At 42.4% G+C, this 17,384-nt stretch overlaps 2 protein-coding genes across 2 annotated transcripts; one reads left to right on the top strand and one right to left on the bottom strand.

Moving 5' to 3' along the window:
• Positions 1-11,460, top strand: LOC103647578 (solute carrier family 35 member F1-like). The gene is made up of 11 exons (NM_001370909.1): positions 1-159; positions 607-701; positions 1,280-1,337; positions 1,446-1,640; positions 9,628-9,704; positions 9,963-10,045; positions 10,521-10,572; positions 10,689-10,757; positions 10,840-10,926; positions 11,015-11,079; positions 11,152-11,460. Exons 1-11 carry the CDS (start codon positions 42-44, stop codon positions 11,306-11,308), a joined length of 1,056 nt encoding a protein of 351 aa, NP_001357838.1. The 5' UTR covers positions 1-41; the 3' UTR covers positions 11,309-11,460.
• Positions 11,461-13,152: 1,692 nt separating this feature from the next.
• Positions 13,153-17,010, bottom strand: LOC103647577 (uncharacterized). The gene is made up of 2 exons (XM_008672093.2): positions 16,914-17,010; positions 13,153-13,545 (listed from the first exon to the last, which is right to left on the bottom strand). The coding sequence occupies exons 1-2, from the start codon at positions 16,964-16,966 to the stop codon at positions 13,314-13,316; spliced, it is 285 nt and encodes a 94-aa protein (XP_008670315.1). The 5' UTR covers positions 16,967-17,010; the 3' UTR covers positions 13,153-13,313.
• Positions 17,011-17,384: the final 374 nt, after the last annotated feature.

The following is a 17,384-nucleotide window of genomic DNA, read 5'->3' as shown; positions in this document are numbered from 1 at the left end:
CGAACGGACAACAGAGAGAGGACAGAGGGAGAGGCAAAGCAATGGCGCCGCCGGCGAGGTGGCTGCGGCGGGAGGTGTTCGTGGGGCTCGCACTGGGCCAGTTCGTCTCGCTACTCATCACCTCCACTGGCTTTGCCTCCTCTGAACTCGCTCGCCGAGGTACGCTGTCTTTTTCTGTTCCCTTACGCCGGTGATGACGTTCTTCGCAATCGCAACCTGTATCCTTCATTGGGTAGAACTTCCTGGCGGACCAACATTGAAATTAGCTTTTGTATAAAAAATGGAAGAGAATTTCCCACCTATGCGTGTCCGCACACATCGGTTGCTGCAAAATTACTGGATTATGGATTTTCTTATCGTTCTTGAACATAAAAGACATTTTTTCCAGTTAGCTATGTCTTCGGTTGTGCCGTGATTTTGGTTCACAGAATCACAGGTTCTTCGTGTTATGATGAGACCTGTCATTTGGCTCCGGTAGCTTGACTGGCATATTTGTTCAGAAAAAAAACAATTGTATGGCCATGTTCACACGACACATGGTTGAGAACTGTGTTGATTGAGAAGTTCTGAAGATAATGTTGAATCATGAGGGTTTATTTTTTTCAGGTGTCAATGCACCTACATCACAATCATTGCTGAATTACATCCTTCTTGCACTTGTTTATGGTGGAACACTGTTATACAAACGGCAAAATATGACGGTATGTCTAGATGCTGCTTTTCGCACTCAAGGAAATGTGTGAAGGCTACTTGTGTAAATTGAAATTAGTCTCAAATTTTGTTTGTTCTAAGAAATACTAATAATGAACTCTTATTTATTGCTTATTCTGTACATCAATTCATACAGTTGAATGCAAAATAATAATAATAATAGTAGTAGTAGTAATAACAACAACAACAACCTAAAGTAATGAAGTATTATACAGTCTCAAAAGTTGTGGTCACCTGTTGAGACGCCATTTTAGGTTTCTGGACACGAGAGCAATCTCTTTAGAATTCTTGTTTGGATCAAAAGTTGAGATGCTATTTTTGGGTTTGAGCACATGCCCAGCCTTGAAATTATTCCCATGGACCAGAAGTTTGTGTCATACTGTTTCTCTTGTATTTTTTGCGGATGACTACTAGTTCCTTTATGTTAGCCAGGATATTTAAGTGTATTCTTATTCTGTTCTTAATAAGTTGTTTGAGCTGTTCGTCACCACAGTGTTTATGTAATGATTCAGTAATGTGAATGCTAACTAACGAGAGCCTAAAATGTTTTCCACATTCTATTCTGCAGATCAAATGGTACTACTACTTGATCCTAGGCATCGTTGATGTGGAAGCTAACTACATCGGTATGCACCTATCATTAGTGAATGTAAATAAAGCATTTTTTTTCATAATTGTAGTTTTATTTTCTTTTCTTGTCTATATACAAAATTGACTTGTTTTTATTCACACAGTTGTGAAGGCTTATCAGTACACGTCCTTGACCAGTGTGATGCTCCTGGATTGCTGGTCGATTCCATGTGTCATTGTGCTCACTTGGATCTTCCTGAAGACAAAGTATGGGCTGAGAAAGTTCATTGGTGTTGGAGTTTGCGTGGCTGGCCTTATTTTGGTCGTATTTTCTGATGTGCATGCTTCTGATCGAGCAAGTAAGAACAAGCCTCATTTTTTCTACATATGGAATTGCACTATTACGGTTCCGACGTATTCTTAGGCCCCGTTTAGTTTGAGAGGCTAATATTTAGTCTTTTCATTTTAGTCTCATTTAGTCTCTAAATTGCCAAACGGTGAGACTGCTGTTCATTTATGAGAGATTTTCCCTTTTATTTTCATATTGGGAAATTAAAAAAAAATGAAAAAAGGCCAGCAGAGCTGGGCCGCTGGCAGGCCGCTGCCGAGCAGCCCAGCCGGCTGGCCGATCCCCATCGCGTGCATGCGCATGTATCGAACGACTGAGAGCAGGCTGGTAGAAGGAGTAGGGCATCGAGCGTGCGCAAGGCACGAGCGGAGGCGATTCGGAGAGGGCCGAGCGTCTGGGTGGCGGCGGCGTTCAATGGATTACGATCCGCGCGGCTCGTTCGTCCGGAATCTCGGTGAAATCCGTTTGCCTTCTCCCCTCTCAGCTCCTTAAATGGGAGTTCGATCCCCTGGCCGTTAATCATCTCTCTCAGCATACGCTCGTATCAGCCTTCTCTCCCAGTTCACTGCTCCAATCGAATCTCGATCGATTTGTTCGATCTTCTGTTGTGATTCTCGCTGGTGGTGATTGGAAGAGGGTAGAGGTGATCCCTGCGCTCGTGCAGCTTGGTCTGTGTGCGCTCAGTTGCATTACCAGTGCTCCTGTGTAGTGCTCTGTCGGCTCTGATTGTTGTCCACCGTGGCCTGGTGCTTGGGCTCCCTGCTGCGCGGTGTTCCTCTTCTCGGGCCGGTGCCGAGGACGTCTCCCTCGGCTCCGGCAGCGGCTCCAGTATCTCCGTCAACCTCCCGCCGTGCAGGTCCGGACGTGGGCGGCGGAATTGGTTTTCTGGGACAGAACCTCGTGTTCGCTGAGCTGGTCTTCCCACGTAGACAATCTACATGCTGTGAGTTACCCGTTGCCTCTATTTATTTATTGAATAATTTTGTGCTATCTGCTAGTATTATTTACTTGGGTGTGATTGCACAATTTGTGGGCGGATTATGTGCTCGATGATGATAGCGGTGTAGTGAGACGACGTGACAGTCTGGGTTTTAGTGTGTTGTTATTTTCAGCATTGATATTATTTGTGCCTAGTTATTTCTTACTATTGTGCAAGCTGATTATTTAAGTTCATTATTGTTCCTTAATTCTTATGCACACTGTTTTGATCTTAATATTCATGCTTGATTTCTAGGCTCATAATATTTGATCTAAAACCCTGATTTGGTAAGATAGGACTGTCACGTTAGTCGAGGATCTTTGATCACCCTTTAGCGTTGGAGGGCTGTCTATTGCAGCAACCCGCTATTTTGAGAGCAATATTTTAATATAATCAATCATGTTTATTTGTTTAATCTGCCTTATTCATCTACCTGCCATGTTTAATTTGCAAATGGATTTGAGTAGCTATATTACATGTTTTCATGTCCTGGAATTGCTACTGTTCATTGCTGTTATACTTACATATGGCATTTATCTGAGTTATATGCTTGTTTTATTCGGAATTAGTATATTTAATCTATTTAAATATGTAGAAAGCATGTCACTTATTCCTATAAATTTACAACAATCCAGAAAACCAATTCGTATAATGGCCTCCAGTTCTGATGTCATTAAGCCTGAAGCGTTCGACGGCGCAAGCTTTAAACGCTGGCAGATTAAGACTCGCATGTGGCTCACTGACCTAAAATTATTTTGGGTAGTGACGTCGGCTGTTCCCCAGGCTGCATCAGATGATTCTGATGATGCAGCGAAGGCTGCCGCACTAGCGGAGAAAGCCAAGTGGGACGAAGCCAATGAGGCATGTTTGTCTCGTCTGCTGAACGTCTTGTCGAACCGCTTATTTGACGTGTACTCTCGTTTTACCTCCGCCAAGGGTCTATGGACTGAACTTGAGAATGAGTTCTCTGAAGTTGACAATGGCAATGAGTCATTCACAACGGAAAACTACCTCAACTATAAAATGGTTGAGGGAAGGTCTGTTATGGAGCAGCTACAGGAGATTCAACTCCTTGTTAGGGACTTGGTCCAATATGGCTGCGTCCTACCAGACAGTTTTCAGGTGAATGCAATACTGGCAAAGCTCCCGCCTTCTTGGCGAGACTTTGTGACTTCACGCCGCCACATGAAGAAGCAATTGACTCTCACTGAGTTGTCAGCTGCGATTAATGTGGAAGAGCGTGCAAGGTCCAGTAACAAGCCATCCCAGCAACTCCAGGCTCACGTTGTTGAGAAGGGTGGAGATAGAAAATTCCAGAAGAAGAAGAACTCTCCACAGAAGAATATGAACCAACCTAAGTCCAAAAAGATGAAGAAGAAAAAGGAGGACTTTATCTGCTACGTTTGTGGTGTCTCCGGGCATACAGCTCGGAGATGCAAACTTAGGAAGGGAAAAGGTCCTCCACCTCAGCGCAAAGAAGGGAACGTGGTGGTTAACTCCACCCCAGGGTATGCACTTCAGGCCTTTATGGCAAGTCCATCAGATGACTGGTGGATGGATTCTGGTGCTACTGTTCATATTTGTGCTGATCGATCCATGTTCTCTTCATTCCAGGGATACAACAGCGCACCAGTCTTGATGGGAAATGGTGTTCCGGCAGCAGTTCGAGGTACTGGACAGGTCTACCTGAAGTTAACTTCAGGAAAGACGTTCGTGCTGAAGGACGTACTCTATGTGCCATCGATGAGCCGGAACCTCATTTCAGTGTCGCTGCTATGTCGACAGGGTCTCAAATTAGTGTTTGAGTCTAATAAAGTGGTCCTGTCTAAGTTTGGTACTTTTGTTGGAAAGTCATATGAGTCAGGCGGTTTGTTCCGTCTTTCTGTTTTGAACAATCATTCTTCTTACCATGTTAATGTGGTCTGTAATAACGATTCCATTAATAATATATGGCATTCCCGTTTGTGTCATGTGAATTTTGAGGCCATTAAGAGATTAAGTGACATGTCTTTAATTCCTGAATATAAACATGTTAAAGGTGTAAAATGTGGTATTTGTGTGCAAGCTAAGCAGCCAAGAAAACCGTTTCATACGGTTGAAGGCAGAAGTACCACTCCTTTAGAACTAATTCACTCAGATATCTGTGAGATGAATGGTATAATCACAAAAGGCGGTAAAAGATACTTTCTTACCTTGATAGATGATGCTACTAGGTTCTGTTAATCTGTTATATTTACTTACTCAGAACTAAAGATGAGGCACTAGAACACTTTAAGATCTATAAGACTGAAGTTGAAAACCAGTTAGACAAGAAAATTAAAAGGCTACGGTCTGATAGAGGAGGTGAATACCTTTCCAACCTTTTTGATGAGTACTGCAAAGAGTGTGGAATCATTCATGAAACCACCGCTCCATATTCACCTCAGTCAAATGGGGTAGCTGAAAGGAAGAACCGAACGGTGTGTGACTTAGCTAATGCTTTGTTGCAAAGTTCGGGGATGCCTGACATATGGTGGGGCGAGGCAGTACTCACAGTATGCTATGTCCTGAACAGGGTGCCGCCTCGCAACCGTGAGGCCACACCCTATGAAGGATTTAAAGGAAGGAAGCCAGATCTTTCGCATCTTCGAACTTGGGGCTGCCTTGCAAAGGTGAATGTCCCGTTGCCGAAGAAGAGAAAGTTAGGCCCTAAGACCGTAGACTGTGTCTTCCTGGGTTATGCACATAACAGTGCAGCTTATAGATTTCTAGTGGTCCATTCCGAGACAAGCGAAGTTGCTATAAATGTAATAATGGAGTCTCGGGATGTGACATTCTTTGAGAGCATCTTCCCTATGCGGGATAAGGAAGTAGTAGCCCCAGATGGTCCATCTCGGACATATTCTCTGCCCTCGAGTGTCCATGACCAGACTCCAGATTTGGAGTTAAGGAGGAGTAAGAGACAAAGGACTGAAAAGTCTCTGGGTGATGATTATATTATTTATCTAGTGGATGAAGAACCACGCTCCCTCACAGAGGCATATACATCTCCGGATGCAGAGTACTGGAGGGAGGCTGTCCGTAGCGAGATGGATTCAATCATCTCGAACGGAACTTGGGAGATAACTGATCTCCCAGCTGGTTGCAAGCCTGTGGGCTGTAAATGGATCTTTAGGAGGAAGAGGAGACCTGATGGTACTATTGAAAAGTACAAGGCCCGTCTTGTGGCTAAGGGTTTTACTCAAAAGAAAGAGGAGGATTATTTTGATACTTATTCTCCGGTGGCTCGATTGCCCACAATCCGTGTGCTTTTAGCGCTGGCGGCTGCTTATAAACTTCTTGTCCATCAAATGGACGTAAAGACAACATTCCTAAATGGAGAGCTGGAAGAGGAAATTTATATGCAGCAACCAGAAGGATTTGTGGTTAAAGGACAAGAGAGCAAAGTGTGTCGCTTGATTAAATCCTTATACGGTCTTAAACAAGCTCCCAGACAATGGCATGAGAAGTTTAATAATACTCTGACTACTGCCGGGTTTTGTGTAAACGAAGCCGACAAGTGTGTGTATTATCGCTTCTCTGGGGGCAAAGGTGTCATCATGTGTTTATACGTTGATGACATATTGATATTTGGGACCGACTTGGAGGCTATCATGGAGACAAAATTATTCCTCTCCAAGAACTTTGATATGAAGGACTTGGGTGAAGCTGATGTTATACTGAACATCAAGCTGATAAAGGGTGAGGATGGGATTACTTTGTCACAATCCCATTATGTGGAAAAGGTCCTGACTCGCTTTGGACATATGGACTGTAAACCAGTCACCACGCCCTATGATCCATCCTACACGCTCAGTAAATATGAAGGCGAGCCTGTGAACCAGCTACTATATTCGCAGATCATCGGATCTCTCATGTACCTGAGCAGTGCAACTAGACCAGATATCTCATATGCAGTATGCAGACTGGCTCGTTATTCGGCCAGTCCAGGAGATAGACACTGGGTAGCCTTGTACAGAGTGCTTCGGTATTTGAAGGGAGCGATGAATCTTGGTATTAAATATACCGGATTTCCGTCAGTACTTGAAGGATTCAGTGATGCAAACTGGATCTCTGACTCAGATCAAATGAAGTCTACAAGTGGCTATGTGTTCACTTTAGCTGGTGGGGCCGTGTCATGGAGATCGTCTAAACAATCAGTGTCGACACGTTCCACCAAGGAGGCTGAATTAGTTGCACTTGATTCAGCAGCATTGGAGGCTGAATGGTTGAGAGACCTGTTGTCAGACCTTCCAATGCTAGCAAAGCCGATACCGGCTGTCCTAGTATACTGTGACAACACTTCTGTGTTGCTAAAAGTGAACAGTAGAAAGGACAACCAAAAATCCTCGAGGCATATCAGAAGACGACTTGATTCATGTCGGCATGCTAGAGAGACGGGTGTAATAACCGTAGATTACATCAAGTCTGAAAGGAACCTTGCTGATCCTTTCACCAAAGGGCTGGCTCAAAAGCCAATCCAAGCAGCGTGCATGGGAATGGGACTCGTACCCTGTTAGCGGTTTCAACTGCGGATAACTGTCCCGTGTGACCGGAGATCCCGAGATCCAGGCTCCAGGAAACGAAGCACTGTGAAACCAAGAGCACAAAAGATAAAGAGTCTCATGAGCTGCTGTGCTCTGTCTGTATGGCAGGTTGAGCGATATGCTCTTAATGAAGTCAATGCTATAAGCAGGGAAATTGTCCTACAGAATTTCCTTAATGATTTCACCTATATGAGTTGACTGTGGGGTCGCAGTCCAGGAGAGAATGGGGTTTTCTCTCTAGTGAGCTCATGAATAGATACTAAAGGGCATGACCGTAACGCCCTGCCCCGTAAGAGAAGCAGATAATCTGCCTAGTACTATGTGCCTTTTGTGCGAAGATTCTCACACTAGGGTTTGTGGATCAAGGCGTAGTCCTCCGCTTACTCGTGCAGGGTTGGAACACACTGGGATAGGCTTTGGTTCAAACCTAACAAGTACCTCTGCCGAAAAGTAGTATATAAACAGTACGGGAGCTCATTGACATTGATCAGAAAATAAGAGTGAAAATGGTGGGGATTGCTGTTCATTTATGAGAGATTTTCCCTTTTATTTTCATATTGGGAAATTAAAAAAAAATGAAAAAAGGCCAGCAGAGCTGGGCCGCTGGCAGGCCGCTGCCGAGCAGCCCAGCCGGCTGGCCGATCCCCATCGCGTGCATGCGCATGTATCGAACGACTGAGAGCAGGCTGGTAGAAGGAGTAGGGCATCGAGCGTGCGCAAGGCACGAGCGGAGGCGATTCGGAGAGGGCCGAGCGTCTGGGTGGCGGCGGCGTTCAATGGATTACGATCCGCGCGGCTCGTTCGTCCGGAATCTCGGTGAAATCCGTTTGCCTTCTCCCCTCTCAGCTCCTTAAATGGGAGTTCGATCCCCTGGCCGTTAATCATCTCTCTCAGCATACGCTCGTATCAGCCTTCTCTCCCAGTTCACTGCTCCAATCGAATCTCGATCGATTTGTTCGATCTTCTGTTGTGATTCTCGCTGGTGGTGATTGGAAGAGGGTAGAGGTGATCCCTGCGCTCGTGCAGCTTGGTCTGTGTGCGCTCAGTTGCATTACCAGTGCTCCTGTGTAGTGCTCTGTCGGCTCTGATTGTTGTCCACCGTGGCCTGGTGCTTGGGCTCCCTGCTACGCGGTGTTCCTCTTCTCGGGCCGGTGCCGAGGACGTCTCCCTCGGCTCCGGCAGCGGCTCCAGTATCTCCGTCAACCTCCCGCCGTGCAGGTCCGGACGTGGGCGGCGGAATTGGTTTTCTGGGACAGAACCTCGTGTTCGCTGAGCTGGTCTTCCCACGTAGACAATCTACGTGCTGTGAGTTACCCGTTGCCTCTATTTATTTATTGAATAATTTTGTGCTATCTGCTAGTATTATTTACTTGGGTGTGATTGCACAATTTGTGGGCGGATTATGTGCTCGATGATGATAGCGGTGTAGTGAGACGACGTGACAGTCTGGGTTTTAGTGTGTTGTTATTTTCAGCATTGATATTATTTGTGCCTAGTTATTTCTTACTATTGTGCAAGCTGATTATTTAAGTTCATTATTGTTCCTTAATTCTTATGCACACTGTTTTGATCTTAATATTCATGCTTGATTTCTAGGCTCATAATATTTGATCTAAAACCCTGATTTGGTAAGATAGGACTGTCACGTTAGTCGAGGATCTTTGATCACCCTTTAGCGTTGGAGGGCTGTCTATTGCAGCAACCCGCTATTTTGAGAGCAATATTTTAATATAATCAATCATGTTTATTTGTTTAATCTGCCTTATTCATCTACCTGCCATGTTTAATTTGCAAATGGATTTGAGTAGCTATATTACATGTTTTCATGTCCTGGAATTGCTACTGTTCATTGCTGTTATACTTACATATGGCATTTATCTGAGTTATATGCTTGTTTTATTCGGAATTAGTATATTTAATCTATTTAAATATGTAGAAAGCATGTCACTTATTCCTATAAATTTACAACAGAGACTAAAACAGAGACTAAACTGTTTTAGTCTCTAGTCCCTCAAAGGTTGACTAAAAGGGTCTAAACCATATTAATTTCACCCTTTATCCTTATTTATTTCAGTTGCACTAATTGCGAGAGAATGCTAAGGGGTATTTTGGTCTTCTTATGATTCATTTAATATGCTCTGAATATTTTTAGTCCCTATAACCAAACTGGGCAAGGACTAAACTTTAGTCCCTTAACTAAACTTTAGTCTCTGGACTAAAGGAACCAAATAGGCCCTTAGTGCAGCAAAGTGTTTTTCTACTAAATATCTGAGTTATAATTTGGCTATTTGTTCTCAGTTTGTTTTTTGGTGTTTGTGGCCTTAGTAAAGCATACTTGATTGTCCGATCTCCTCACACAGAGCTCTGCTAGGATATGGCAAATATATAAAAAGTGTTGGAATTTATCCTAAGATACTAGTGTGATGTTCCAACTCAATTTTACTTTCTTGCAGAAGGACCCAACCCCTTAAAAGGTGATTTGCTTGTCATTGGAGGCTCCATGCTTTATGCCATCAGCAACGTTACCGAGGTAAGAAACCACTAGACTTAACTCTCACTAATAACAATTCAATTCTCCTTCAGCATACTTTCATCTGGACTTGATCCTTGTTATCATATGGATGATTTGATCGTTGCCACTCTATTTCCATGTTTGTGAAATGAATATTTGTGTCCGTTGAGCTTCAAAACTGTTTCTGCAATTTTAACCCTCAAATGTCTCATTGTCTTGCCTAACATATAAATATATACCTGGAAACTTCAAGGGTTTATGTGTACAACATTTCAGGAGTACTTTGTCAAGAAAAGCAATAGGATTGAGGTGATGGCAATGCTAGGTGTTTTTGGAGCAATTATAAGTGGCATACAGATGTATCCTTCATCTTTTAAACCAATAGCTTAGCTTGATTCAATATTGAAAGCTTCTTTTTCTACTTTCTTATATTCATACTTACATAGTTGTTTCTTCTGCCACACTGCTACAGTTCACTGCAAACAAAAGAAATACTCCTAGTTAGCTATTGAGAGATTCAAGTACATAAAGTCATCAAAACTTGTGCTTGATGACTTGAACTAGCCAGATTTTTAGTAGTTCAGATTTCCGCTGATATGCAATCCAGCAGTGCAAACACTTGCTCATAACTGGTTCCACACGATCATCTTGATTGAACATGTGAAATGAGATTTCTCCCTTCTAAAATAAGCTCATAAGTATGATTGTAGGAACATGTGAAATGAGATTTCTTTACCTTACCCGAATGAAACAAGAATTCTTTTGACTTCACATTACCACATGTAATAGCAAGAAAATACAGTCCCTCGTTCTATTTCCTTGACAACAGTAAAGAAGTATACTTGAGCAAAAAGAGCTCAGATCGACTCACTGGACTGCTGGTGCGGTGAGTCTCCTCATATCTCTTTGCCTCAGGCAATAATTTTAGGTCAAGCATGTTCCATTAGATAGTCACCTTGCCAGTTATTTTTTTAAAATATTATGTTCTTTTATACCTTTCAGATTCTTCCCTTCATAGGGTTTGCATTGGCAATGTTCTTGTTCTACTCAACGGTACCAATTATTCTCAAGGTATACATCACTTTCTCTAGCGAGAAATTTCATGATTTTTCTAGAGAAAAAGATTACACAAGCGTGTGTTTGGTTGTTACAGATATGTGGCGCGACCATGCTTAATCTCTCACTCCTGACCTCAGACATGTGGGCTGTTCTAATCCGTATTTTCGCTTACAAAGAGAAGGTACAAGCACATGGATTCCTTTCTCTATTCGCTTAACGCGTTTGCCATTCATAAATTGCTCTGATGGAAGCAAACTCTGCGCATGCAGGTTGATTGGATGTACTTCGTTGCTTTTGCTGGAACAGCAACTGGCCTTGTAATCTACTCATACAGGTACTGTGCGTTTTCAGTTCTATTGGCCCTGAACATGGATTACTGCTCACAAATTCAAACTGCTACAAGCAGGGGCTCAAGGCAGATTTCTGAAGAGACAGCACAGGTTACACAGGCCATAGATGAGGAGGCTGCAACGGCAAACAGCGCAGCACAAGTTCCTGGTGTCGGAGATGATGGGCCAGCCTCCAACAAGGACTTCTCATTAGCTGCCACTGCCTCAAGGTAGTAGGCAACCGTCTGCCAAACAAGACTGCATGCAAGAACATGTATACAGTAGTGGTTGCCTGGTTGGTGTAACTTTTCGCGCCTGAAAACCGTCGAATATATTTTATTTCCGATGTTCAGACTCCATCGGAAGTAGGTTGTTTTCACAGACCGAAAATATGGTAGCCGTATAACAACCTTCAAAAATAAACCTAACACGCTTAGTTTTGGTGACTGCAACAAGCCATCGAAAATAAGACCTATTGTTTTTGGTGGCTGGTGCTCGCCACAAAAAATACGTCGAAAAAGTCATTCCCATAATCCATAATTCTCTTATATTCTCTTGTATATCCATATAAAAATCACACATCATTCAACATCACACAGACATATTCATGTCATCCAATATTCATCACACGCTGTTCGTCCATCATATTCAGATAAGCAAGTCTATTGCTATCATCCATTCAACGGCACATTCAACTTCATTCAACCGTTACATTAAAATGATCAAGTCTCATCCACAAAGACAACGACAAATAAAATCTAGGGAAAAAATTAAGTCTCACGAAAACTATGGGTGTGAAGTTGTAAACTATGGGTGAAGTTGTGTTCGCTACCTTTCCTTAAAAAAATTGTGTTCGCTACCTTCAAAAACGAATATGTTATTCATAAAGTCAGTACCTCATTCATCATATAATAAAGAGTAGAGTAAAGTCCACCGTTAGACAACAAATCATTGGTTGTAGCATTATAAGTAATGAAATAAATATAGTTTGTTGTGAACTGGTTGTAGCATTATAAGTAACGAAATAAATAGAGTTATTGTGAACTAACAAATTAACATCATCTCTAGATGTTGCATCTACTGTTGGAGGAGTTTGATATATGCTTATCATATTTACTTCTCATCCTTAGAATATACAATCTAAAATAGATTAAATAGACGAAATTAAGTATGTTCAGCTAAAACATAATAAATATAGTTACTGAAAGAACCTTGGAGGTACTAGAAGGACCTTGATGTCGAGGCTAGAAGGGAGGGGGTAAATAAGCAATTATAAAAACTTTAACTAAAAAAACTTAGCTTAGAAGGTGTTTGGTTTCCAGAGACTAATTTTTAGTCCCTTCATTTTATTTCATTTTAGTTTCTAAATTATGAAATACATAAACTAAAACTCTATTTTAATCAAATACAGAAACCAAACACCCTCTTGACCCCTTGATTCTAGTCAAATTGTAGCAGCGGATTAATGTCCTTATCCGATAAGTATATGTACTTCACAAACAATTGTACCAAATAGAATATAAGAAATATAAGTAATGTAAATAAGGGATAAGACACGCGATTTACGGAAAAACCTCAAATACTTCCCTATTCCACGATATTGCTATTCCACGACATTGAGATAACCAACCTGTTAGGAGTCCTTTTCAACTCCCTCCTGCTCAAGTTTAAGAACTATTATGATAAACCAAGTCTTCCACTATATCGTGTTACTTTACAACAAACTAACAATTCGTCAAATTTAGTGAGATGACCTCATTCCTCGTATTAGTATTAATTAACTACGAGAAATAAAGTGATGATTAATCAAATTATTTCATTTCACAAACCAAACAAAAAAGTGAGAAGAAAGAAGATGGTAGACTAGTTTATTCCTCAAACCAAACACTAGACACCATAGGTGCGTCATGTGAGTGCGCACATAAGAGCTTACAGATTACACCAAGTCATGCAGTCTCAGCATCGCTTATGCCTTGAGGCCGCCAATAACTGTGAAGGTTTAATCATAGCACCCAACACAAAGTAGCGCACCCATCGTTCCATACTAGGCTACTAGCAGTTGGCATGCACTGATGACGTGAAAACAAGTGATCGTTGCTTAAACACACAATTACACGTTTTTTTTTTGGCGTGTAGGAATGATACTCAAAAATAAAAAGGTGTCAAATTGGCATCTGAGCAACAACTCACAAGTTTGGAAACAAGAGATGTATGTCACTTGTTAGAACTGCCAAAGGAATCAAGAGCTTTCACTCCCAGCTGAAGCATCCTCCGAAAGTTTCTGGGCTTCCAAAAGCTTCATTTGCCGCTCAGCATGCTGTAGCTCACACAGTCTAATGCCTGCGATAGTGTCCAGCATGGTTCCTGTGGTGACAACGAAGGCCGCGGGAGCCAAGGATTTCTTCTTTATGACCACAGGAATAACAGCAAGAGCGCTTACAGCAGAGAAGAAGAAGCAAGTTCCTAGAGCACTGCAGCGGACATGAGAACAATGTTTTGAGGCTGGAGAGAACAAATTAGAATTATAGTATCATTCTCACAAGACGTGAAATAAATCACTCTCAAATTCAACAACAATCACAAAGCCAGTTATTGAGACCCAAAATAACACTAGAAGTATATCGGATGTCTCCGAAGAGACTTTAACCTAGCAGTTTATATACATCTACAATGTGATTCCGGAAAGAAAAATTCAAGGATCAATTGAATCGTGTCACTTCTTCTTGAGATTGCAATAATGAGCTTGCAGAGAGCCAGAGATTGCCTTGCCCAATTAGAGTTTGTTTGCTTCGGTTGATTAACATTCTTCTGATTTACTCGGCACAACTAGTTCAGTGAAACTGGGATCAAACTCAAGAGATTCATCAGTTAAATTTGCTGTTGGGCATGGATTTCATGTCTCAGAGATTATAAAACTACATTGCAATGCCAGGTGTTATCTCAAACCTAAAAGATGGTAAGCAAGTTTTTTATTTTTTACATGGGGACTGTAATTATATCAACCCCATTATCACACACACATCATAGATGGTTATGACAGCACCGCAGCGAGGCGAGTTGCCAACCGAGCGTCTGGACACCTAGGCAACCGCCTAAGCGTCTGTTTATCCAGCAGCAAGTATGCAAAATATATATAAAAAACTAGCAAATAAAATACAGGTCCCGTAAGTAGCAAACATCCATGGCCAAGCGCGGGTGACGCAGGAGCACACAACGTGGGCAGCTAGGCATGGGCAGCGTGCCGCACATGCAACATGGGCGGCCGGTGCGGCGCTAGCGACAGCAGCAACAGGGGAAAGAAGAGGAAACTAGGAGCATAGGGCACAAGGAGGCCCACTTCAGCAGCTAGGCGCTGGTGTGGCCTGAGAGGCCGCCTAGTCACCATGGCGTGGTCTAAGGCAACCAGACGCCCGCCTAATTGAGTTCAGGCGAGGCAACAGGGCAATGGCGACTACCTAGGCGTCGCCGTGATAACTACCCCCCCCCCCCCCCATAATATGTAGTACAGTTCCATAAGTAATGTTTGTCTTGCTAATGCTACCTGTTATGGACTTAGGGCCTGTTTGGTTCAGCTTTTCTGAGAATCTGGCTGTGGGAAGAATCTGAGTATCGTAGGGATTACGTGCGGAGGAAGATATAGTGGTCCAAATGGTTCAAGATCTAGAAAATGATGGATTCCTACTATTGTGACGACTCGACCGATTCTGTGTTCATGTTGATTTTGAGCGGTTTTTACTAAAGCGATTCTTATAGAAGCGGACTGAAAAGCTGGGGTGTTTGGCAGTCCGCAACAGCTTTTGGTGGCTAAAAGCTGGAAAAAACCCAAACAAACAGGGCCTTAAATGTGCACAAGCGGTGTATAGCTTGCCACATAGGAAAGGCTCTTTAAGGAGGGGAAAACATATCTAGTTATTTAGTTTGTAAACCCAGTCTTATCTCTAGGTTGTTAGCAGACCAATCTTATCTTTAGGCTGATATCTATTCAGTACTTGTGTGACCAATCTCTATTCAAGGGAAGATGCCCACTGCCATTCAAAAAAGGTGATAAACAAAAAAAAATCTTATTCATGGTCTAATCTCTCCACCGAGCCATCTCGTGATGGCGTGTACCCCACTATGATATAAGGAGCATGTTGCCAATTGATTATTAGATAACCATGCAACGCGAAAGGGTCTCTAGCTGAGTTAGTTAAATGGCCCGAGTAGCACAAAACAGGGAGCTATGCAACGACAAATTCCACACATAGTAAACAACACGATGAAAATATAGAACTGAACTTAAATGTAATGCAGTTTCCAACTGAACTTAGATAAGCATGACTTAGTAAAGAATGACTGAATTTGCAGGCTGAACTTAGATAAGCATGCCTTAGTAAAGAATGACTAAACCAGTTGCCTCAAATCAAATTGAGATCCAGCCTGAAGACCTCGTATTGTAAGTAAACTGTTGAACAGACTTTTACTACGTAAACGATGGTGAATTTATCAGTACTTAACAACCAGTAGAACTTCTGAAAGGCTTACGAAACTTAAAAGTAGAGAAATGAAGATGAACTGTATTCCTATTGTAACCAAACAACACTGAGGAACTCGTGTTGCCCAGAATACAGCCCCTTTTTTCTTTCAGAAAATAAGATATCACAACTCTTATTACTCCAATTCAATATTTTTTCCTTGAAATCATCTATAAAACCTGAAAGGCACACATTCCCCATTTCTGATATCAGCCTCAGTTTCATCCTTAGGAATGTGTTAAACATGTGACTGTTTTGTTGATTACAAGTTCTGTTTCAGGGGCAGGCGCTTAGCTCTTCTGCAGACTCACACTATTGCGAAGCATCTGAAATTTCTTTTACCAGACAATGTTAGATCAAACCTCTTACAATGTTTTTGATTTGATGAGCATGGCCCTATAAACCTGTGATAAGCAACATGTTTTTTCCTTAAAAAATCTGTTACTACCAGCAAGCTAGAAACATATGCATCTCATTTCACACAACGACAAACACTTTCTAGTTTTCCACTGAGGATTGTGACACTGCTTTGCACCCTGCATCTTTGTAAAAAAAAATAGTATATCTGTAATGGTAACTCAAAAGTAGATTTAGCCCAATAAATCCCCTCTCAGCTAGTCAGCTCACAAGGCATTTGACAGAACGAAATGTCTTTCACACTGTGAGATTGAGGATTTGAGGTGCACAGACAAATTTGGCTATACCTTTGTAAAAACACATATTTCTGGAGGCATGACTGCAAAGGACCGTCAGTTTTTTTTTTCTCAGTAACGCAGCACAGTGCACAAGACTGGATCTATCAGTACAAGCAAGCTATGAGATCGTAGCAAACATTTCGAACAGAAGCCATCGCTCGCAGCACCATATGATGTGTACGGATCCAAGTTATCGCCTCACAACAATTAGCGTCCTAATAAGCAAGACAGTCGATGCAAAGCACAGATAAATCTCGGTCATGCACCTACTACCAACAGGGGAGGGTAATCGTCAAATCGACATGGGTTCCTAGCTTTGCAAGTATCGGCAGTTCGGCACAGAAAGAGGGACCTAGATATTGTCACAACCCTTGGCCGACGCGGCGTCGTCGGCGTGAGCTCGTGAACAACTCAGGCGATCGCCGGGTACCGAACAACCAGCTGGTTGGTTCACTTGTGGTTTCTATTCTCTTTCTTCGATGCCCTCTGTCTTGACGTAGCTGCTGCTTTTGTACATCTCGATTTGGGCCGTGTAGTGGGCTGCGATGGCACCACTTCAGACAAGTGGGTCGGATGTTACAGATATCTAATCCATGAATAAGAGAGGGAGAGAGCGGGGAGATCACTGACTTGCCCACTGTACAATCCTCCAGCTGCTTCTCGCCGCCGCCGACCCGGTCCATCTCCGCAAAGCCTCCTTCCAGCGGCGCAGTGGATTACCTACCAATATGACGAGGTAGGGCGACTGGCCTAGTTAATGGCGGCCGCGATCCTGCCCACGGTTGGTTTTGGTGGGACCATCGGTAAACCAGTGAAAACCGATAAAAATCAACCGGTTTGGCAAATCAGTTTGAATTTGTACTGGTGAAACCAATCGATTTTCGCTATTTTTTACAGAAAAAACGAAAATTTTTAACAGGATCCATTCGTAATTTGCTCAATTCATATTACACAGTAAATAACACGATATATGTTCACCAAAATAACATATAACATACATATGCAACCACAAATTCCATTTCTCATGCAACAAACAACCAACGAACTTCACAATACTCAAATACAAGTTTTTTAATAGCTCTCCAACGAGACAACGACACA

This window comes from Zea mays, chromosome 2 (assembly GCF_902167145.1).
Source record: "Zea mays cultivar B73 chromosome 2, Zm-B73-REFERENCE-NAM-5.0, whole genome shotgun sequence".
In the NCBI taxonomy this organism is placed as follows: domain Eukaryota; kingdom Viridiplantae; phylum Streptophyta; class Magnoliopsida; order Poales; family Poaceae; genus Zea; species Zea mays.
This window is presented reverse-complemented; position numbering and strand designations above follow the sequence as displayed.